The sequence below is a fragment of the Lycium ferocissimum genome, chromosome 8, assembly GCF_029784015.1.
Source record: "Lycium ferocissimum isolate CSIRO_LF1 chromosome 8, AGI_CSIRO_Lferr_CH_V1, whole genome shotgun sequence".
Taxonomy (NCBI): Eukaryota; Viridiplantae; Streptophyta; class Magnoliopsida; order Solanales; family Solanaceae; genus Lycium; species Lycium ferocissimum.
The window spans coordinates 26,574,098-26,597,977 of NC_081349.1; the positions used below are offsets into that span (position 1 = coordinate 26,574,098).

General features: G+C 33.8%; 6 protein-coding genes across 6 annotated transcripts; 4 read left to right on the plus strand and 2 right to left on the minus strand.

Annotated features, from left to right (window-relative positions):
- Positions 1 to 349: 349 nt before the first annotated feature.
- LOC132066187 (uncharacterized) lies at positions 350 to 2,408 on the minus strand. The gene is made up of 5 exons (XM_059459550.1): positions 2,214 to 2,408; positions 1,716 to 2,118; positions 1,442 to 1,637; positions 965 to 1,184; positions 350 to 871 (listed from the first exon to the last, which is right to left on the minus strand). The coding sequence occupies exons 1-5, from the start codon at positions 2,406 to 2,408 to the stop codon at positions 350 to 352; spliced, it is 1,536 nt and encodes a 511-aa protein (XP_059315533.1).
- Positions 2,409 to 2,494: 86 nt separating this feature from the next.
- Positions 2,495 to 3,658, minus strand: LOC132066189 (uncharacterized). The gene is made up of 2 exons (XM_059459551.1): positions 2,963 to 3,658; positions 2,495 to 2,845 (listed from the first exon to the last, which is right to left on the minus strand). The coding sequence occupies exons 1-2, from the start codon at positions 3,656 to 3,658 to the stop codon at positions 2,495 to 2,497; spliced, it is 1,047 nt and encodes a 348-aa protein (XP_059315534.1).
- A 4,367-nt stretch (positions 3,659 to 8,025) lies between these two features.
- On the plus strand, positions 8,026 to 8,430 carry LOC132066190 (uncharacterized). The gene has a single exon (XM_059459552.1). The coding sequence runs from the start codon at positions 8,026 to 8,028 to the stop codon at positions 8,428 to 8,430; it is 405 nt and encodes a 134-aa protein (XP_059315535.1).
- A 5,971-nt stretch (positions 8,431 to 14,401) lies between these two features.
- Positions 14,402 to 14,809, plus strand: LOC132066191 (uncharacterized). Its single transcript, XM_059459553.1, has one exon. The coding sequence runs from the start codon at positions 14,402 to 14,404 to the stop codon at positions 14,807 to 14,809; it is 408 nt and encodes a 135-aa protein (XP_059315536.1).
- A 3,462-nt stretch (positions 14,810 to 18,271) lies between these two features.
- Positions 18,272 to 18,679, plus strand: LOC132066192 (uncharacterized). The gene has a single exon (XM_059459555.1). The coding sequence runs from the start codon at positions 18,272 to 18,274 to the stop codon at positions 18,677 to 18,679; it is 408 nt and encodes a 135-aa protein (XP_059315538.1).
- A 4,362-nt stretch (positions 18,680 to 23,041) lies between these two features.
- Positions 23,042 to 23,449, plus strand: LOC132066193 (uncharacterized). The gene has a single exon (XM_059459556.1). It carries the CDS (start codon positions 23,042 to 23,044, stop codon positions 23,447 to 23,449), a length of 408 nt encoding a protein of 135 aa, XP_059315539.1.
- The last annotated feature ends 431 nt before the right edge of the window (positions 23,450 to 23,880 follow it).

Consider the following 23,880-nt stretch of genomic DNA (forward strand, 5'->3'; position numbering starts at 1 on the left):
TATATATATATATATATATATATATATATATATATATATATATTAAGCTAGACTACCCTCCTTTTATATATATATATTTGGCTTAATATTAAGCTAGACTACCCTCCTTTTATATATATAGAGATAAGATATTATGTGCTGATAATATCTTAGTATTCCTTATATGATAACATGAATTGAAAATGTTCTAATTTTTTTTTTTTTTTGGTAACTATCAGTTGTATTAATCACCAAGTAAAGTATTTACAAAGCTAGCAGGTAAACTCAACCTGCTATGATCTATCAAATCTGCTCTTATACATATAAACTAGGAATCTCATGCTAAAATAGCTCTACTATCTAATTAATCTCAAGTGCAAGGAAAATGGCATTGTTGTAGCAGTCGACTCAGGGATGCATTTGTAGCTCGTATGTTGCAATTGCAGGCTATCTCTCTTGCTAACGCATCAGCTTTTCTCTCATGCTTCTCAAAAACTCTTGCATTTCTCTCTGTCCAGATAGTGTAAATATATTCTGTGAACACCATCTTGATCATTCTTGCTCGTGGTGTTCTTCCCGTTGTATATTGCAGTATCCAGTCCTGTAGGTGTTCCCAGTTCGTAAGAAATGGACAGTCAATTTGCTGCCAAAGCATCAATCTCATCCATAATTCCCTTGTGTAAACACATTCTGCAAAAAAGTGGTTTCTATCCTCATCAATTGCCTTACATAGAGTGCATTTATGATCCATTTGAAGTCCCCATTTCTTCAGTCTATTAGTGGTGTGAAGTCTATCTTGTTGCTGCAACCACATTGTGAAGATTGCTTTTGGTCTTGCTGAGTTCAAACACATGAAACTTTTCCATGATACTTGTGGCAACACACCAAGCATCTGTAATTAGCCGCACCTGATCAAGCTTTTTGTTCCAGTTGGCTGTTGAGGGAGATTACTTAGTTGATCTCTGGACTTGATGATCTTTTTCACCATCCAACTAGCTTGTTGAGGGATAGGCATCTCTAGTAATTGTTGATCCTTGATATAGTGTGTATGTACCCATTTAATCCACAGAGTATCCTTCTTCTTGGCTAGCTCCCAACATGTTTTTGTAATTGTTGTTTTGTTCCAGAGTTTTAAATTTGTAAGATTGAGGCCACCATAGTTTGCTTTTGGCATGCACATTCTGCTCCATGAAACAAGTGATTTTCTGGTAATATCATTAGTACCAGACCAAATAAAACTCCTGCAATATCTTTCTATTGTTTTCATTACCTTAGCTGGATGATAAACATTTGGGCCCAATAAGACTGTATGCCAAAAAGAACTGATTTGACCAACTATACTCGTCCTGCATATGATAACTTTCTTGCTGTCCAAGATGAGACTCTAGATATGATCTTAGTGATTAGTGGCTGCCATTCAACAATCTTCAATTTTTTGGTGGCCAAAGGTATACCAAGATACCTGAAAGGTAATTCACCTTGGCTGTACCCCAGGAGCTGTTGGATCTCATGTTTGACAGCATCTGAGACTCCTCCATAGTACACAACACTCTTGGACATGTTTGCTTGCAATCCTGAAGCTGCTGAGAAAATCTGAAATTGTTCATGTAGTAAGGCAACTAATCTTGGGTCTCCTTTTGCAAACATGAGTAGGTCATCTGCAGAGCATAAGTGAGTGACATTCAATTTGGCACACTGGGGGTGATATTTAAATTGTTTGTTCTACTTGAGTGTACCAAGACATCTACTCAAGTATTCCATGACCACAACAAATAAGAAGGGGGACATTAGGTCCCCTTGTCTCAACCCTCTAGCTGTATCAAAAGGCTGTGTAGGTTCCCTATTGATAATAATGGAGTAGTTTACAGTCTTGACACACTCCATCACCCAGCCAATGAATTTGTAAGGGAAACCAAGACACTCCAACACTTGCTCCAAGTACCCCCAGTCAACTGTATCATATGCTTTTTGCAAGTCAACCTTGATCATGCATCTTGATAACAGGTGCTTCCTTGTGTAGGCCTTTACTAGTTCATGGGCAAGTATCACATTATCGGCAACTTTCCTCCCTGGAATGAACCCTGATTGAGTATCAGTGATGACAGTGGCAATGACTTGTTGGATTCTGTTAGCCAGTATCTTAGCAATGATTTTGTACAATATAGTGCGAAAGAGTTATTGGCACCGTATGCTTCGATGGTTGCAGGATTAGGCACTTTAGGTATTAAAGTTACTGTTGTGCAGTTCACAGCCCTATACAATTGGCCTGTAAGGAAGAAATTTTGAAATGCTCCTATAACTTCATGCTTGATAATCCGCCATGCTTTTTTGTAGAAGACTGCATTAAACCCATCCACTCCTGGGGCCTTATCATCTCCTATGGAATTTAGTGCATCAAGTATATCACTTTCAGAAACTGGGGCACACATCTTGAGTTGTTGTTCATGACTGAGGATTGGCCCTTGTTGCATAACTCTTCTATTTACTGCTACTACATTTGTGAGGGCAGTGCCTATTAGTGATTTATAAAAAGAATTATCTCTTCTTTAATGTCTACAGCATCAATCAGCTTTCCTCCCCCTATTGCCTCCAGTTCTTTGATTTGTTTCCTCTGTTTCCTTTCTTTCAAGACCGCAAAGAAGTAACTAGTGTTTGAATCTCCCAGTTTTATCCAAGATACTCTTGATTTTTGTTGGATTATGCTCTCCTTAATCAAGGTCCACTTCTCTAGTTGCTGTAGGATTTGTTTCTCCTCATTAGCCAGTGCATCTGAGTATTGAATGTTGATCATAGTTTGTACATATTTGAGATCCAACCTTGTTTGAGTGATTCTTGTAGTAACCCCTTTAAATTCAGAGTTATTTAGCTGCTTCAGATGTGGTCTTAGAGATTTCAATTTCAACTAGATATTTCTCATGTTATCCTGATGTAGGTTCTGCTTCTAGCAGCTCTCAATCATTGCTAAGAAGGATAGATGACTTGCCCATACATTAAAGAATTTGAAAGGAGATTTGCTATAGGGAATTGTCTGATTGGTCCTTATCATCATTGGAGCATGGTTTGAAATGTGAGGTAGGTTATATTCTATTGTCAAGTGCCCATATATCATCATCCAGTCTAAATTCCCCAGTGCCCTATCAATTCTACTCCACACTTTATTACCACCTTGTTGTTTGTTGGACCATGTGTAATAATCACCTTGCCAGGGCAGTTCAGTAACCATCAGGTTTTGTACACAGTCTGAAAAATCCCTGATCTTTGCATTTGAGATAGCAGCTCCATAGACTCTATCTTGAGTGTATAAGATAGTATTAAAGTCCCCCCATAGAATCCATGGTTTTGAGCATTGTGTAGACAACCTGCTAAGTTGGTCCCATAACTCTTTCCTCTGCTCAATTGTATTATACCCATAAATGATGGTCATGTCACACTCCATTTGCATCTGTCTGTTCACTACATTGCAATGAATAAGCTGTGCTTCTTGAGCAAGAACTTGGACTTCATAAACATTTGGGTCCCATAGCAGCCAGATCCTACCGTTAACAGCTTTAGTGTAGTTATTTGCATGATCCCATCTTGGAGTGATTCTATTTATAATCTCTTTGGCTTTTGGTTCTTTAACTCTTGTTTCCACTAACCCTGCAAGTTTGATTTTATGCTCTCTGAGGTAGCTAGCCATTTCCCTTTGCTTATACCTCTTATTCATGCCCCTAACATTCCATACTAACCAAGACATCTAATGGGAGGTGGGGGGAGGGTCTCCTTCAGGAGACTTGGTTGCTACCTCAGCATTAGTTACTTGTTCTGAGCCACTTTGATTCACATTAGTAGTAGTGGATTGCTCTTGCTGCTTGGTTGCAACCACTTCTCTGCTATTGGCCTGTACTGGTACACCATTTATTTCGACTGCATGTTTACCCTTAGATGTGGTTCTTTCATTGTCTTGTGAGGTTGATTCCTCATGTGATGGTTCAGTGGTAATGTCTTGGTTCTCTTTGTTGGCTATCAAAGCTTGTTCTCCTTCCTGAACACCAATAGAAGTAGAAGTATGATTACCATTTTTTGCAAACCATTTAGGTACCACCTTGGTCTGAAGTCTCCTCTTCTTTGCTTTCTTAGGCTGCTTATTCTCAGCTTGTTCAGTGACCCTTTTTTGTTTAACCTACTCTTTCTGAGCTTTTTCTGTTTGTCTCTGGGAAACACAGTCATGGCGAAGTGATAAACATTCTGTGCATTAAGTTGGTTTCCACTCAAAATCAACTAGCTGCTGAAATGTTCTCCCAGATTGTTCCATCACCACAATCTCATCAGGAAGCGGTTTCGTGATGTTCACTTCAATTAGCATTCGAGCATATGATATTCGAGACTGCTTAGCCGTGCATTCATCAGCATATTTGGGCACTCCAATAGCACTAGCTATGCGACTAAGAGAATCACAAGACCATTAACTTATAGGTAAACTAGGAAAATTAACCCAAAGAGGTATCACAGTTAGGAATTCTTCAGTAAAATCAAAGCTAGGTGTCCATTGTTTCAGAATCAGAGGCCTATTATTTATAGAATAGGGTCCTGCGTGTAGTACATCCTCAAGGTCCTCCTTCAATTGGAATCTAACTATGTAATACCCTTCCTCATGATAGTAGATATCCGGTTCAGCAATTTCAGTCCAGTTGTGAACAATGTATTTATACATGTAATTATAACCCGGGGTATCTCCCACAACATACACAGTTAGGGCATTATTCCATTTTTGACTTGCTTGGTCAGTTTCCCCTTTATCAAGTTTGACAGTAACATTACCTTCTATCACTTCAGGTGGGATGTAACTTAGTGTTAGTCCATTACTTGAAGCTCTGTTCCTTGCAAAAAGCCCAGCCCAAGTTGAATTAGGATCTGGTGTAGGGTCTAGGACGGTATTCGCCGGAACTTGCGATTCCGGTATTGTTGCGATGCCAGGTGTTCTTGTCTCTGTAGCAGCTTGCCTTCCTCCTTGTCCAGATGGTACTGATAGTGTACTGAGATTAAGTCGTTTAGTGGCCCAGAGGAAGACCCAGCTGCAGATCCCGCTATAGATCTGGCTTTCAGACTAGTCGGTGGAAACGACGTCGATGTCGGAGTTATGAGGTGTTGGTCGGTGCCGTTTTCCAGTGTATCCGCTAATATTTGAGCACTAACTGAGCTTCCCACCGTCACAATGGTTTCTTTGTGTGGTCGTCCTCGTCCTCTCCGTTTAGCCGTGGCTACCACTTACGGCGTATGTTATCTTAACGTGCGCCGAGAGCACTCCAGCTAGAGAGAGGTTTTTTGCATTATTGCTCTAATTTCCTTATAAGGAAAACTATTGTCTGCATATTTTTTATCATATAATATTATTTCTTACATGGTAATTTTTGAATTGCAAATATTCTAAAGTCCATATAAGGAATAATATTATATGAATATTTTTCAAATTATATGACATGATTCTTCATATGGTAATATCTGAATTGCAATTAATAATTTCTTTTTAAAATTGATACAAATAGAATTTGTTGCCAAGTGGCTTATTCATATTACGCCATTTGGCTTAATATTAAGCTAGACTCTCTATATATATATATATAAGAAATAAACCAAAATTTGTAAGTAGATTCACATATTTTGGGTTCTTAAAGAAAGATCTTACACATTTGGAGTGGTACAACTGCCTTCACAAATTAGGAAATATGTAATAACTTAATTTTTAAAATCAATAATGAACTTTAGAAACAAATGCTATCAATACAAGAATCTTTCCAAATCTCCATGAGAAATCAGTCGGTCAAAATCTATGAATATATAGTAAACTAATTCTTGCCCGAAATCTTCAACGATTTCATACCATATAAACTTTATTGCATTTACCAAAAAAACATTCGCCATCTTTGGAGTAGCAATTATTTAAGGACCACTCATCAACAGAAAAATAATCCCAAAAACTAAAGGCAAAACATCTACAAACATGAATCTCTTTCACTTAATCTTCTTCATTCTTGTTGCTCTCTTTCTCCCTAGTAGTGAAATAATGGTTCAAGCTATTCGAACCCGTGAGAATTTAATAGCAAAAAGTGAAAAAATGTTTGAACCATTTTTAGCCGTTCATGAGATTTCAAGGAAGTTGAATGATGTCCCACGAGGGCTAGGATCTTCATACCGATTGGTTCCAAGTGGCCCGAACCAGGCTGAGAGTCCGTCAGATTACCCTCCAGCACCAATCAAGCCAAGCAAAAAGTTATATACATTGACAGCGTAAAAAAAAATTGAAGTATTTTATCTTATAGATTGATGCAAGATCTAGTGATTGTGTTTGCACCTAGATTGGAAGTAACTATGATGACTAAATGTTTATGTCGTGCTAATTGGAGAAGAAATAATTTTTTTATCTATTAGTATATGTTTAATTTATATTTGGTCCATGATTGAAATATATAGAAATTGGAAAATTTAGTAGTTTCTTACATTGGAAGTCTTTAATTATAATTTTGTTCAAAAGTTGGAAAACTAGGGAGGTTTATCTATATAAAATATTTATTTGGTCTAATAATGAATAGAAACAGAAAAATATATTCCTTCTATCTTCTTCTTCTTCCTTCCTTTTTTTTTTTTTTTTTTTTTTTTTTTGTGATGAAAGTTTTAAGATATTAATTAGTTTTGACTCATGAATTAATGTTGTACTAGAATAAATTCATTTATAGAAAAAATTACAAAATTAAACACTTAAATATATAATCAAAATCCTGCACCATAATATAATTCAGATGAAGAGCTTAAACCTTTAACAATGGAGATTGTACACAATATTGCCTTCGGGTTTAAGTGTTTCATTTTTGAAATATGGGGAGCTTATTCATAAATAGTAATCTAGAAATAATTGGAACTATACATTTGGACAGAAGGGAAAAACCTTAAAGGATGAAACTACTTTTAAAATTTTATCTTGCTAAAAAGATTCTTCCCCATGTTTTAATGGCACAAACTGCATATTTGTAAGTTTTGAGTGACTATGGTACTCACTACTCAGGCTGAAAGTACTGACTATCACAAGATTAAAATTTAAACACCCAATTTTTGCTTTTGTAAAAAATCACTAGGAAAGATGTGATTGCCCCATCCCCCGATTTGAGTATTTGTGACTTACGAAAATGGTTTGGGTGGTGATCCTGGGTTCAAAAACTTTTGGAATGAGTTGAAGTGAAAAATCAGTTGTTGAAATTTTCTGTGTCTGTTGCCATCATGATTCAGATTTCGCTAATGTGAGTCAATCACAGTCTGTTCGTGCTAGAGGCTTTGGCTATTTGCCATCCCTTATCTTTTGTTATATATTTCTTTGACTTATCATGACTAGTCTTGTTTATTCTTCTGCTACCGATGGATATATTTCTTTATGTTATGGTTCTATTTCAAACGGTGTAATATTGAATATGGTAACTTGTACTGATGGTTCACCTAGTGGTAATAGCTCGTTAGCTGTCTGTCACAACTCATGAATTTGGGTCGTGACAAAAAAAGCTTCAATTTCACTGAAGCACAGTATTAATATCATGCCATTGCCACTAGAAAGCAACAATTTATATTTAACATTTTAACGTATAATCAGTTTGAACTTGAATTTATGCAATTAAGGGAGAAGGTTTATTTGAAGATTGTTATTCATTTTGACTCCATGCAGTAATGTAACAACCATTTATGACACAGATGCATGGTATGCATGGTACTCTCTTAAAGTTAAAACTTAAAAAGACAATTGATTACAGCTATTAAAATGTAAATTGAAATCCTCACATTAAAGACATTTAAAAAGACAATTGATTACAGCTATTAAAATGTAATTGAAATCCTCACATTAAAGACATTTAAAAGACGAGTCACCACAGAGATAGATCAGTTTCTATCACATTAACATTACATATTCCTACAACTACAATATAAATATGACATCCTCCTTCCAAATCTTCATCAAATTCCAAATCCTTTCAACACCCCAAATAGAAATAAATCGCAACCATCTTATATATTCCTTAAGGAAAAATGACTTCTGTCTATGCGTATGCGCTTATTTTCTTGTGCATATCCATCGGGGTTTCTCCGAGCATCTCACAATTACTTAAAGGTGGCGGCCTTTTGCCAGGTTTAGGAGGTCATGTCAGTAATGGTCTTCTTCCGGGTATCCCAAAATGTTTTACAACGGTGTTAAATGTTCCTGGATGTGTCGAGGAACTTATAACATCTTTCTTAAGTATTCAACCTCGATTGATTAGTCCACAATGTTGCAAAGCTGCATTACACTTTGAGGATAGTTGTTTGCCTAAGATTTTCCCGTTGAGTTCTCTTTTCCCTTTTACACTTAGGAGTCTTTGCCCGATTCAGGGTTCATTACCACCAACACCCCTTCAAGCTCCAGTTCCAATAGCAGCACGCAAAGTTAAGAACTAAATTGTTTAGTTATCGTCCTTCGAATTATTTTTAATAAACGGGTGGTGATCGGACTTGCAACTAGGAGTTATTTATGCTTTATTAATACCATGTTAAATTGTATGTTCGTTTCATTTAAGTGATTAATAAAATATTAGATAATGCAGATTTTTATTTACTTAATTATGTTTTCAGTAAATTTATTTTGTTTTTTATGCATCGATGTCAAGTTAATATAATGCTAGCGTTATTCTCTCTTATTCAATATATACGTAGACTAGTTATCATGGGTATAAGCTCTATACATATAATCATGGTAAAAAAAGGAAAAGGAAAATGCCAAGTAACAAAATCGATATATCTTCACAGCGTTAACACCTTTTCAGTTGTTAAATGGTCGTCATGACAAAGGTGGTTAGTGGTGGTGGTTGTGGACAAAGTAGTGGTGAAAATTATCCGCACAAAGATAGCTATTAATTATATTAATACTTTATTCAATATCTTATGATTGAAACCTATTCAGACTAAATAAGTGCTTAAATCTTAATTTAAACAAACATACATAATAGCCTATATCTGAACCATTCAGATTCAAACCTCCATTAAGTGCAAACAAATGAGGCTTAGCCTTTGATCATCAAATATAGCCATTCATGTTGATTCCAAACGGAGTCATATATTACGGGTGAGTTTAGTTTAATATTTTAAAAAAACTATGTAATTGTCTTAAAGTTGATTTTGATGGGAAAATCACTCTAAAGTTTAACTAGGAAGACTTTAATAATTCCAATTCTAAAAATTATGAAATAGTATAGAATAACAGCATCAATAACAATACCTTACACTTTCATCTGTCCCGTTTGACCCAAAAAAAAAAAAAAAGTTATCTAGAGTAATACATTTGTTACTCAAGCTGAAAGTACTGATTACCACATGATGTTTATGCCGCTCCAAATTGGATAGAAAGTTAAACACCCAGTTTTATTTTATAAGAATTGATCACTAGTGATTAATTGATAATGTGATAATCTCATGCCTTAATTTTAGTATTTGCATTTCAATTTGTATTTCGTCCATATTTATATGTTGTTTATTCTATTTGTGACTTACGAAAATGTTTGGGTGGTTGTGGACAGAGTAATGGTGAAAATTATCCGCACAAAAATAAATAGCTAGTAATGATATTAAGACTTTATTCAAGATTTTAATGATTGAAATCTCTTCAGACCAAATAAGTGCTTAGATCTGAACCATTCAGATTCAGATCTCCATTAAGTGCAAACAAATGAGGCTTAGCTTCATCAAATATAGCCATTCATGTTGATTCCAAACGGAGTCATATATTACGGGTGAATTTAGTTTAATTTTTAAAAAAACAATGTAATTGTCTTAAAGTTATTTTTGATGGAAAAAAACACTGTAAAGTTTATACTAAGAAAACTTTAATAATTGCAATTCTAAAACTTTAATAATTGCAATTTTGAAAAATTTGAAATGGTATAGCAAAATACCTTACATTTTCACTTGTCCCATCTGAAACCCCCCCCCTCCCCCCCCAAAAAAAAAAGAAAGAAAAAAAAAAGTTATCTAGAGTAATACATTTGTTACTCGAAGCTGAAAGTACCGATCACCACATGATGTTTATGCCGCTCCAAATTGGATAGAAATTTAAACACCCAGTTTTCTTTTATAAGAATTGATCACTAGTGATTAATTAAGGATATGATAATCTTATCCCTTGATTTTAGTATTTGCATTTCAATTTGTATTTCATCCATGTTTATTTGTTGTTTATTCTATTTGTGACTTACGAAAATGTTTGGGTGGTGATCCGAAGGGTTCAAACAATTTTGGAATTAGTTGAAGTGAAAAATTAGTTCTTGATAGTTTCTGTGTGATATTTTCTGTGTCAAATGCCACCATGATTCAAATTTTGAGGTGAGCCTACACACAGTTTATTCGTGGTGGCGGCTTTGGCCAACAATCTTATGCTTTTGTTTTTATAAGTTGCATCTCCCTTATCTTTTGTACTCATAGTCTTATAGATATTTCTTTATTACATTAGTGGATTTTAGCTACAATTTGAACTTATGACTAGTCTTGTTTAATTTGGATTCGCTTTGTGAATGATAGCTTATTAGGTGTCGACCACGACTCATGAATTTAGATGTCACAAAAGACATGCTCCGATTGGTCATCGCCACTACGAAGCAACAATTCAGTTTTAATGTATTTAGTTCAACATAATTCTTGTGTTTTTTTTTCTGTGAGAATGTACTATCATTTATGAACTACAAATATATAAATATAATAAATACTAATTCTTAATGTGTCATGGATGCATGTAAATATTGCACAGATGCATGAAACTCTCTTAATGCCAATTAAAACTTGAAAGACAATTGATTACAACTATTCAACTGTACAATAAAGCTCTCTTATTAAAGACATTTAAGGAAATTAAAAGGTCACCATACATTAACATCACATCCTACAATATAAATATGTGATCCTTCTTCAAAATCTTCACCGAATTCAAAGCCTTCTTATCTCAAATACAATTGTAACTAACTTATATAGTCGGTAAGAAAAAAAAAATTGCTTCCTCTGTCTATGCGTATGCGCTTATTTTCTTGTGCATATCCGCCAGGGTTTCTCCGAGCATCTCACAATTACTTAAAGGTGACGGCCTTTTGCCAGGTTTAGGGGGTCATGTCGGTAATGGTCTTCTTCCGGGTATCCCAAAATGTTTTACAACAGTTTTAAATGTTCCTGGATGTGTCGAGGAGCTTATAACATTTTTTTTAAGTATTCAACCTCAATTGATTAGTCCTCAATGTTGCAAAGCTGCATTACACTTTGAGGATAGTTGTTTACCTAAGATTTTCCCTTTGAGTTCTCTTTTCCCTTTTACACTTAGGAGTCTTTGCCCCATTCAGGGTTCATTACCACCAACACCCCTTCAAGCTTCAGTTCCAACGGCAGCACGCAAAGTTAAGAACTAAATTGTTTAGTTATCGTCCTTTGAATTATTTTTAACAAACGGGTGGTGATCGGACTTGCAGCTAGGAGTTATTTATGCTTTATTAATACCGTGTTAAATTGTATGTTCGTTTCATTTAAGTGATTAATAAAATATTAGATAATGCATATTTTTATTTACTTAATTATGTTTTCAGTAAATTTATTTTGTTTTTTATCCATTACTGCATCGATGTTAACTTAATATAATGCTAACGTTATTTCTCTCTTATCCAATATACACGTAGACTAGTTATCATGGGCATAAGCTCTATACATATAATCATGGTAAAAAAAGGAAAAGGAAAATGCCAAGTAACAAAATCAATATCTTCACAGCGTTAACACCTTTTCAGTTGTTAAATGGCCGTCATGACAAATGTAGTTAGTGGTGGTGGTGGGTGGTTGTGGACAAAGTAATGGTGAAAATTATCCGCACAAAAATAGCTATTAATTATATTAATATTTTATTCAATATCTTAATGATTGAAACCTATTCAGACTAAATAAGTGCTTAAATCTTAATTTAAACAAACATACATAATAGCCTACATCTAAACCATTCAGAAGTTTTTGACAGGTATTCTTTTATTTGTAGGTTTCTCTACTTCAGGCTCTTCCGAGGGCCTTTGTTTGAGGTGAGGTTCAATAGTTTGATGGTTACTTATGTTCTCCTCTCCCCTCCCCTTCCCCTTCCTTCCGTTAGCTAGGAAAGATTTCAAAATATATTTCCTTCATCTTTCGGTTCTCGATCTCATCCGACAAACCTAGATCTGAACCATTCAGATTCGGACCTCCATTAAGTGCAAACAAATGAGGCTTAGCCTTTGATCATCAAATATAGCCATTCATGTTGATTCCAAACAGTCATATATTACGGGTGAGTTTAGTTTATTTTTTTTTAAAAAAATGTAATTGTCTTAAAGCTGATTTTGATGGAAAAATCACTCTAAAGTTTTTATCTAGGAAGACTTTAATAATTCCAATTCGAAATATAGAATAACACCATCAATAAAGATACCTTAGTTTACACTTTCATCCGGTTTCCGTCCCGTGACCCAAAAAATAAAGTTATCTAGATTAATACATTTGTTATCACCGATGATGTTTATCTCTTTGAATAGGATAGACATGATGTTTTCCTTTTAGCTTTGGATGGAAAGTTAAACGTTCTCTTTTATAAACTCAATGATCACTAGTGATCTTAAGGATGTGATAATCTCATGCCTTGATTTTAGTATTTGCATTTAAATTTGTATTTCGTCCATGTTTATATGTTGTTTATTCTATTTGTGACTTAAATAAAATGTTTGGGTGGTGATACGAAAAGATTCAAACAATTTTAGAATTGAGATATCAAGTGAAAAATTAGTTCTTGATATTTTCGTGAAATGCCACCATGATTCAAATTTTGAGGTGAGCAAACAAATGAGGCTTAGCCTTTGATCATCAAATATAGCCATTCATGTTGATTCCAAACGAACTTATCATATATTACGGATGAGTTTTGTTTAATATTTTTTAAAAAAATGTAATTGTCTTAAAGTTGATTTTGATGGAAAAATCACTCTAAAGTTTAAACTATGAAGACTTTAATAATTCCAATTCTAAAAATTATTGAAATGGTATAGAATAACACCATCAATAACAATACCTTAATTTACATTTTCATCCGATTTCTCCCGTTTGACCCAAAAAATAAAGTTATCTAAAGATTAATACATTTGTTATCCTCGAGCTCACAGCTCTGAAAAGGTGGCGGCCGTTTGTACTAATCACCGCATGATGTTTATGCCGCTCCAAATTGGATAGAAAGTTAAACACCACATGATGTTTATGCTTTTAGAAAGTTAAACACCTTCAAGCTTTTTATAAGAATTGATCAGCTAGTGATCAATTAAGGATGTGATAACCTCATGCCTTGATTTTAGTATTTGCATTTCAATTTGTATTTCGTCCATGTTTATATGTTGTTTATTCTATTTGTGACTTAGAAAATGTTTGGGTGGTGATACGAAGGGTTCAAACAATTTTGGAATTAGTTGAAGTGAAAAATTAGTTCTTGATATTTTTTGTGTCAGATGCCACCATGATTCAAATTTTGAGGTGAGCCTAAATCACAAACAAATGACTACTTGTTCGTGATATATTACGGATGAGTTTTGTTTAATTTTTTTTTAAAAATGCTTTGGCCAACTATCTTATGCTTTTGTTTTAAAGTATAAGTTACATCTCCCTTGTTTTTTTGTACTTAATTAAGGATGTGATAATCAGTATTTGTTTCAATTTGTATTTCATCCATGTTTATATGTTGTTTATTCTTATAGATATTTCTTTATTAGGTTTAGTGGATTTTAGCTACAATTTGAACTTATGACTAGTCTAGTTTGATATGGATATATCTTTATGTTTTAGTTCATCTCCCTTGATTTGAATATGATAACTTGTAATATTGATTATTCTAGCTTAGTGAATAATTTTTATGTTTATTATGTCTTGTAATATTGATGATTCCTTAGTGAATAATAGCATGAATTTAGATGTCACAAAAGAAATGCTCCGATTGGTCATTGCTACAACGAAGCAACAATTCAGTTTTAATGTATTTAGTTCAACATAATTCTTGTTTTCTTTTTTTTTTTTTTTTTTTTTATAATGTGTTCTACCATTTATGAACTACAAATATATAAATATAATAAATACTACTTCTTAATGTGTCATAGATCCAAATAAATATTGCACAGATGCATGGAACTCTCTTAATGCCAATTAAAACTTAAAAGACAATTGATTACAACTATTCAAATGTACAATAAAGTTCTCAACATTTAAGGAAATTAAAAGGTCACCATACATTAACATTACATCCTACAATATAAATATGTGATCCTCCTTCGAAATCTTCACCAAATCCAAAGCTTTCTTAACTCAAATACAATTGTAACTAACTTATATAGTCGGTAAGAAAAAAATGGCTTCTTCTGTCTATGCATATGCGCTTATTTTCTTGTGCATATCCATCGAGATTTCTCCGAGCGTCTCACAATTACTTGAAGGTGGCGGCCTTTTTCCAGGTTTAGGGGGTCATGTTGGTAATGATCTTCTTCCGGGTATCCCAAAATGTTTAGCAACGGTGTTAAATGTTCCTGGATGTGTTGAGGAACTTATAACATCTTTCTTAAGTATTCAACCTCGATTGATTAGTCCTCAATGTTGCAAAGCTGCATTACACTTTGAGGATAGTTGTTTGCCTAAGATTTTTCCTTTGAGTTCGTTTTTCCCTTTTACACTTAGGAGTCTCTGCCCCATTCAGGGTTCATTACCACCAACACCCCTTCAAGCTCCAATTCCAACAGCAGCACGCAAAGTTAAGAACTAAGTTGTTTAGTTATCGTCCTTCGAATTATTTTAACAAACGGTTGGTGATCGGACTTGCACCTAGGAGTTTTTTATGCTTTATTAATACCATGTTAAATTGTATGTTCATTTCATTTAAGTGATCAATAAAATATTAGATAATGCATATTTTTATTTACTTAATTATGTTTTCCGTAATTTTTTTAATCCAGTATTGCATCGATGTTAACTTAATATAATGCTAGCATTATTTCTCTCTTATTCAATATATACGTAGACTAATTATCATGGGTATACACTGTATACATATAATAGTGGTAAAAATGGAAAAGGAAAATGCCAAGTAACAAAATCAATATCTCCAGAGCATTAAAACCTTTTCAGTTGTTAAATGGTCGTGATGACAAAGGTGGTTAGTGGTGGTGGTTGGTGGTTGTGGACAGAGTAATGGTGAAAATTATCCGCACAAAAATATATAGCTAGTAATGATATTAAGACTTTATTCAAGATTTTAATGATTGAAATCTATTCAGACCAATTAGATCTGAACCATTCAGATTCAGACCTCCATCAAGTACAAACAAATGAAGCTGAGCCTTTAATTTGATCATCAAATATAGCCATTCATGTTGATTCCAAACTGAGTCATATATTACGGATGAGTTTTGTTTAATTTTTAAAAAAACCAATGTAATTGTCTTAAAGTTGATTTTGATGAAAAAATCACACTAAAGTTTAAACTATGAAAACTTTAATAATTCCAATTCTAAAAATTATGAAATGGTATAGAATAACACCATCAGTAACAATACCTTACATTTTCATCCCTCCCGTTTGACCCAAAAAAAAAAGTTATCTAAAGTAATACATTTGTTACTCGAGCTACAAGTGCTGATCACCGCATGATGTTTTTGCCTCTCCAAATTGGATAGAAAGTTAAACACCCAGTTTTCTTTTATAAGAATTGATCACTAGTAATTAATTAAGGATGTGATAATCGCATCCCTTGATTTTAGTATTTGCATTTCAATTTGTATTTCGTCCATGTTTATATGTTGTTTATTCTATTTGTGACTTACGAAAATGTTTGGGTGGTGATCCGAAGGGTTCAAACAATTTTGAATTAGTTGAAGTGAATTCTTGATATTTTCTGTGTCAGATGCCACCATGATTCAAATTTTGAGGTGAGCCTAACTACAGCTTGTTCGTGGTGGTGGCTTGGGCTAACTATCTTATGCTTTTGTTTTATAAGTTGCAATTCTCAGTTCAGTCTTTCTGCACCTAAATCTACATACAATTCTGATGAGAAAATGATGTGGCACCATTGTATAACATAACATAAAAATTCTTATGTATTGTTCAAAAAGAATTTATAGACTTCTTCGAACTTAATTTTGCACCAAATTATAGGGGTTCAATTTATTTTATTTTAAAAAAAAGATATTTCAAATTTTGAAAAAACTACTTTTGATTAATTTTTAAAGAAAACTAAGTTTTTTGGATAGTACTTTTCGGTCCTATGGACTTGGTTCTTCCATCTCTCACAAGATTCTCTTCCAAAGCAGATATGGAAACAAACAACAACAATAACAACATATTCGAAAATCACACAATGTGGGATCTGGGGAGAGTAAAGTGTATGCAGACCTTACTCCTACCTTGGACGGTAGAAATTTTTTTCCGAAAGACCCTCGGCTCAAGAGAAAGCATAACAAAAAATGTCCAACATACATTGGAATAAAAGAAGATTGCAGCGCCACCACCACCTTCTTAATAGTAATTTATATAGCATAATTCTCTTTTTAATTATTTTTATTTTTCATTTTTTATTCAAATTTACCAATATTAATCCAAACGAATTGCTTCATATATAATTGGGAATTCCAATTTTGTATAAGAGGTTAAAAGAATCGTCAAAAATATTTTACTACTAAGATTGATTTTCTTTTTAAAAATTATGATATTAATATTTAATCGTAATATGATTTTTCTTTCTCGCGGACAAATACATAATAGTAGTAATAAATGAGGAAAACAAATACAGTAAAAGTCAAAATTTGTGAGGTAAAAGTCAAAATTTGGCCGCTATAACGAAAGGTTGTTATACACCTATAACAAAAGTGACATTTAAATAATATTTCCCCACTTATTCCTATGCATATATTTATTATGAATTAATTATTTTCAATTTTGAATATACTTTTTACTACACAGTCAGACCTCTCTATAACAATATCGTTTGATCCGAAATTTTTTGGTTGCTATAGCGAATGGTTGTCATACACTTATAACAACAGTGACATTTAAGTAATATTTCATTGCTATAGGCAAAATAGATGCATAGTGTCTAATTTTTCATTTTTAATTGTTAAATCCTAAGATTAATAACAATTTATACAACGAAGAAAAATCATTTAATATGTGGGCGCGCGCGCGCATGTATAGGCCTCACATTAGAGTTTCGAGGCCTCCAATATCGTTGAGACGCCCCAGGTTTGTTGTTTGCTATCTTCCATATTTTGGGGCCATTGGTTTACGCCATTGGTTTACTACGAATTAATCAAGTATCTTTGTCAAACTTAAGTTACAACAGAGTATAATTTTTGTGACCAGTTTATAAAGACCATCGGTTATTCTTTAATGTGTGTCTTGCTAGGATTTTCTTAATTAATTTATAAAATAAGGTTCAAATTTAATATAGAAAAGTTCTAATTCTATATATATATATATATATATATATATATATATATATATATGATTTCATCAATATATATAATTGAATTTTTTAAGCACGTACCTACAAGATTTTACTATCTCTTCTATCTCAGCAATATTTATAACTAATTCATTTCTAAATTCATGAATCTCTTTATACTCTCAAGTGTTTATCTCATGAATATTGCTTGTGCTTCTTATGATCGCATGAAGCGTGGATAAATATAATAATATTAACATAATAAGCACATCCATTTTAATTTGACGCTTGAACATTGCCACAACAAACCAACAATTAGTTGTTCATTTTGACATTGCCACAACAAACCAACAATTCAGTTTTAACGTATTATTAGTTTGAGCTTAAATTTTTTATGCAGTCAAGGGGGCAAGCATATCTGAAAATTAATTGTTCACTTTGACTCCGTTCAATTTAGTTCAATCCTTTTTTTTATTTTTCTAGAGGATGTACTACCATTTATGAACTACAAATAAATACAATAGACATTGCTACTTAATGTCCATAGATGCAAGTAAATATTTCACAGATTCTTAGAACTTAAATGACAATTGATTACAACTATTAAAATGTACATTAAGGTCCTCGTATTAAAGACATTTAAAGAAATTAAAAAATCAACGTTCATTAACATTACATCCTACAATATAAATATGACATCCTCCCTCCAAATCTTCATCAAGTTCCAAATCCTCTCAACACTCCAAACGCAAACTAATCATAACCATCTTATATATTCAGTAAGAAAAAATGGCTTCTTCTATCTATGCGTATGCACTTATTTTCTTGTGCATATCCATCGAAGTTTCTCCGAGTGTCTCACAATTACATGGAGGTGATGATCTTTTGCCAGGTTTAGACCGTCAAGTCAGTAATAGTCTTGTTTTGGATACCCAAAAATGTATAGCATCGGTGTTAGATGTTCCTGGATGTGTTGAGGAAATTATAACATCTCTCTTAAGTATTCAACTACGATTGATTGGTCCTCAATGCTGCAAAGCTGCATTAGAATTTGAGGATAGTTGTTTGCCTAATATCTTCCCTTTGAGTTCTCTTTTCCCTTTTACACTTAGGAGTCTCTGCCCCATTCAGGATTCATTACCACAAACACCCCCTCAACTTCTAGTTCCAACAGTAGCACGCAAAGTTAAGAACTAAGTTGTTTAGTTATCGTCATTTTAATTCTTTTTAATAAACCGGTGGTGATCGGACTTGCACCTCTGCATAATTAGTACCATGTTGAATCTTATGATTGTTTTATTTAAATGATGAAGTGGTTAGATAATGCACATTTTATTTATTTAAATGTCTTTGAGTATCTACATGCATGCAAATCAATGGTGGATCCAGGATTTTTGTTAAGGGTGATCGAAAAATAAAAATATACTGCTTGGGATTTGAACTTGGAACCTCAAGATAAATTATGAACCCCCTAAACCATTGAGCCAACACCTCTAATTTTGTTTTTAGGGTGTTCAAAATCAATATATGTACATAATAAGTAAGAAAATTACCTTTTGTATGCAGTGTAATTTTTGCTGAGGGTGTTCGGGTGTGTAATTTTTTGCTGAAGGTGTTCGGGTGAACACCTTGGAGAACCCCTACATCCGCCCCTGCGTGCAATAAAGATTTATTATTGTTGAATGTCAACTTTAATATATACCAATACCAGTGACGAGAGCATACGTTCGATACATATACTCGTGGTAAAAGAGGAACAAAAAATGCAAAGCAATAAATGAAATCAATATCTTCAAAGCTTTAATAACTCTTCAGCTGTTAAATTTGCCAAAACTGTTAGCAGGGGAATTTCCTGCAAATTCACAACGAGATTAAAATTTCCATTTTTTCATCGATTACTTACATATTCACTTAGAGAATGGTGCTCGCAGATAATTTTCCCCGGACAATCCGTAGGTGTTATTGTCATGCTAATTGGCAACAAATTTACCTGGCAAAATATTCTCCTCAACTAAATATTCAAGATTTTAGGAATTTTCAGATTTCTGAAGATAATTCCCAAACAAAATTCTCATCTAAATTCACACTTTTCTTGTAATGGCGAACATACATTAACAATTCATCATAAATTTACTAGCTTTATGATAACAATCAACTTATTGAACTTTTATCCTTTATTTAATCTTGGACCGGCAATATATGTGAGTGACATAGTTGCAAATTGCAATAACAAAAGAATTATCAAAAGTTTTCTTTAACGGGAAAGGGTCATATTTGCCCATGTACTATTACAAATAAGTCATATTTGCCCTTCGTTATACTTTTTTGATATATTTGCCCTTGTACTCTGAAAAATAGTCATATTTACCCCTACTTCATTAAATTCTCATGCCCCCACATAAAATTACCTACGTGGCTTTTATTTTCCCCAATTAAATCTATTACCGTTTAAATCATTTTAACCGACTCGCCCTACCCGCTAAAAATTAAAACCCAAAAACTTCATTGTTCATCCATGGTGGATATAGTTTTACCACTTAAATTTCATCCAACCAACCTATTTTTCTTCAGATTCAATTCATAAAAGCTTCATTGTTCATCCATGGTGAAAAATTCAATTCTCCCTTTTTTTTTTTTTTTTGCAAATCTGCTTTGGTTCGAGTCAGTTTCTTTATTTTTCATATATGTTCTGCCATTTTAGTTGTGTGGAATTGTGAGATTTTTATTTTTATTTTCGTATATGTTCTGCCATTTTAGTTGTGTGGAATTGTGAGATTTTTATTTTTATTTTTGTTTCTGGAGACTCGGAGCACTTCCCAGTGGAGATGGGGTTGCACCAGGGATCAGCTCTTAGCCCATTTTTATTTGCCTTGGTGATGGATGGTTTGACGCGGCAAATTCAAGGTGAGGTGCCATGGTGCATGTTATTTGTGGATGCCATAGTCTTGATTGACGAGACCCGTAGCGGAGTGAATGCTAAGCTTGAGGTGTGGAGGCAAACTCTGGAGTCTAAAGGGTTTCAAGTTGAGTAGGACCAAGACAGAGTACTTGGAGTGCAAGTTCAGTGACGTGACACATGAGGCTAGAGTAGAAGTGAGGCTTGGTACCCAGTCCATCCAAAAAAAAGAAAGTTTCAAGTATCCTGGGTCTATTATTCAAGGAAATGGGGATGTTGATGATGATGTCACGCATAGTATTGGTGCAGGGTGGATGAAATGGCGGCTCGCTTCAAGAGTGTTGTGTGATAAGAAGGTGCCACCAAAGCTTAAAGGCTAGTTCTATAAAGTGGTGTTGAGACCGATTTTGTTGTACGGGGCGGAGTGTCAAGAACTCGCACGTCCAAAAGATGAAAGTTGCAGAAAATGAGAATGCTGCGATGGATGTGTGCGCACACTAGGAGAGATAGGATTAGGAATGAACATATCCGGGATAAGGTTGGAGTGGCATCGGTGGAGGACAAGATGCGGGAAGCGCGGCTGAGATGGTTTAGGCATGTGAAGAGGAGAGACACAGATGCCCCAGGGTATAGGTGTGAGAGGTTGGCTATGGACGATTTCAGAAGAGGTAGAGGTAGGCCGAAGAAGTATTGAAGAGAGGTGCTTAGACAGGACATGGCGCATTTCCAGCTTATTGAGGACATGACCTTAGATAGGAAGATTTGAAGGACTCAGATTAGGATAGAAGGTTAGTGGGTTGTCCCGCGTATCCCTTCGTACTAGTAATTGCAGTTTTGATCTACAGTGTATTGTCCTTTGATCCTTGCTACTATATGTTGTTTCTTGTACCTTGAATATCTTATTTATCTGTGGTAGCCACTGCTTCTTTTTTCTCAGACTGCTTTATCAGGGTTTTCTTTTGCTTTCGTTAGTTGCATTTTCATATTGCTTTGAGCTATGTGTGCCTATCTGACCTTTTCTCGTCATGTTTTTTCTTGAGCCTATCTTTCGAAACCTTTTCTTTCGAGATAGGGGTAAGGTCTGTGTGCACTTTACCCTCCCCGTGCCCCACATGTTTTGTTGTTGTTTCTTGAATATCGCCGAGGGTCTTTCCTATCTCTCAAGATAGGGTAAACAATCCTCCCTAGACCTCACTTGTGAAATTACATTAAAGTTAGATGACAAGGGCGAATATATCACAAAAAGTATAATGAGAACAAATATAGCTTATTTGCGAGAGTAGAAGGACAAATCTGACCCTTTTCCATTTCTTTTTTTTTTTTTAAAAAAAAGTTATTTTCCTTATGGTATGAAGGTAAAAATGTTAAGTCTGACTCTTTTTTACCCCATCAGATCTTCTGTTTCTTTTCTTGAGTTTACCGATAAGATGATCACTAAATGGAGAAAATATGGTCACTGAAAGTTTCAAAATAGTCACTTAAGTATGTTTGGTCCTTTAAGTTTGTCAAAAACTTAACAGTTTTAGTCTTCATAAAATATTTATCAAACTCTGTCTTATAGATCTGATGGAAATTATGAAAAAAGAAGGAGAAATGAGCAGAAACAACTCATATTTATAGGTACAATTTTTGTGGTTTAGCTATTTTTATTTTATTTCTAGAGAGTCTTCTTGTAATCTCTCGCTTATTTTTCTTATATCTTCTTAGTGTTTATATTTTAGTTAATTTTTTGTTTATGGTTAATTTTTTTCCCCATTGTTTCCGTCAAAATTAACGAATATAAATTGTTAAATGTTTGTTAGGGATAGGGGCGTACGTAGCATTCAAGGTGGGAGTTCAATTGAACCCATAACTTTTAAAATATAATGGATTCAACTAAGAATTATAAAGATTGAACTCATAAAGTTTAACCCCTAAATGCGCCTCTGGTTCGGGGCTAAAAATGTAAATTGTTCAAATGGCCTATTTGTAATATAAAATTGATTAAAAATATAAACTACACCTGTAGATTAGTCAATGTGTGTGTAAGTTGTCCCGGATCCCATAATCTTAAAGAAAAATCTTGAATATCATGGAATTTCCTATTAATTTCAAATTGCCTTTTGATTATTTCATTTCAATTAATTTGTGCTATTATTCAATATCGCTGAAGTACAACAATTAATATTAATATAATAAATACATCCATTTTGACGTTTCAACATTGCCACAACAAACCAACAATTCAGCTTTAACGTATTTCCAGTTTGAGCGTAAATATTTTATGCAATTAAGGAGATAAGCTTATCTGAGAATTAATTGTTCATTTTGACTCCGTTTAAATGTAGTTCATTAATCCTTGTTTTTTTATTTTCTAGAGGATGTACTACCATTTATGAACTACAAATAAATACAATAGACATTGCTACTTAATGTCCATAGATGCAAGTAAATATTTCACAGATTCTTAGAACTTAAATGACTATTGATTACAACTATTAAAATGTACATTAAGGTCCTCGTATTAAAGACATTTAAAGAAATTAAAAAATTAACGTACATTAACATTACATCCTACAATATAAATATGACATCCTCCCTCCAAATCTTCATCAAGTTCCAAATCCTCTCAACACTCCAAACGCAAACTAATCATAACCATCTTATATATTCAGTAAGAAAAAATGGCTTCTTCTATCTATGCGTATGCACTTATTTTCTTGTGCATATCCATCGAAGTTTCTCCGAGTGTCTCACAATTACATGGAGGTGATGACCTTTTGCCAGGTTTAGACCGTCAAGTCAGTAATAGTCTTGTTTTGGATACCCAAAAATGTATAGCATCGGTGTTAGATGTTCCTGGATGTGTTGAGGAAATTATAACATCTCTCTTAAGTATTCAACTACGATTGATTGGTCCTCAATGCTGCAAAGCTGCATTAGAATTTGAGGATAGTTGTTTGCCTAATATCTTCCCTTTGAGTTCTCTTTTCCCTTTTACACTTAGGAGTCTCTGCCCCATTCAGGGTTCATTACCACCAACACCCCCTCAACTTCTAGTTCCAATAGTAGCACGCAAAGTTAAGAACTAAGTTGTTTAGTTATCGTCATTTTAATTCTTTTTAATAAACCGGTGGTGATCGGACTTGCACCTCTGCATAATTAGTACCATGTTGAATCTTATGATTGTTTTATTTAAATGATGAAGTGGTTAGATAATGCACATTTTATTTATTTAATTATGCCTTTCAGTAATCTGCATGCATGCAATACAATACAATATTTATTTGTTGTTGAAAGCCAACTTTAATATATATCAATACCAGTTACGAGGCATACATTCGATACATATACTAGTGGTAAAAAGGGAACAAAAAAAAGCCAAGCAATAAATTAAATGAATATCATCAAAGCTTTAATAACTCCTTAGCTGCTGCAAAAACTGTTAGCAGGGGAATTTCTTGCAAATTCACAACGAAATTAAAATTTCCTTTTTTTCATCAATTACTTACAGATTTACCTA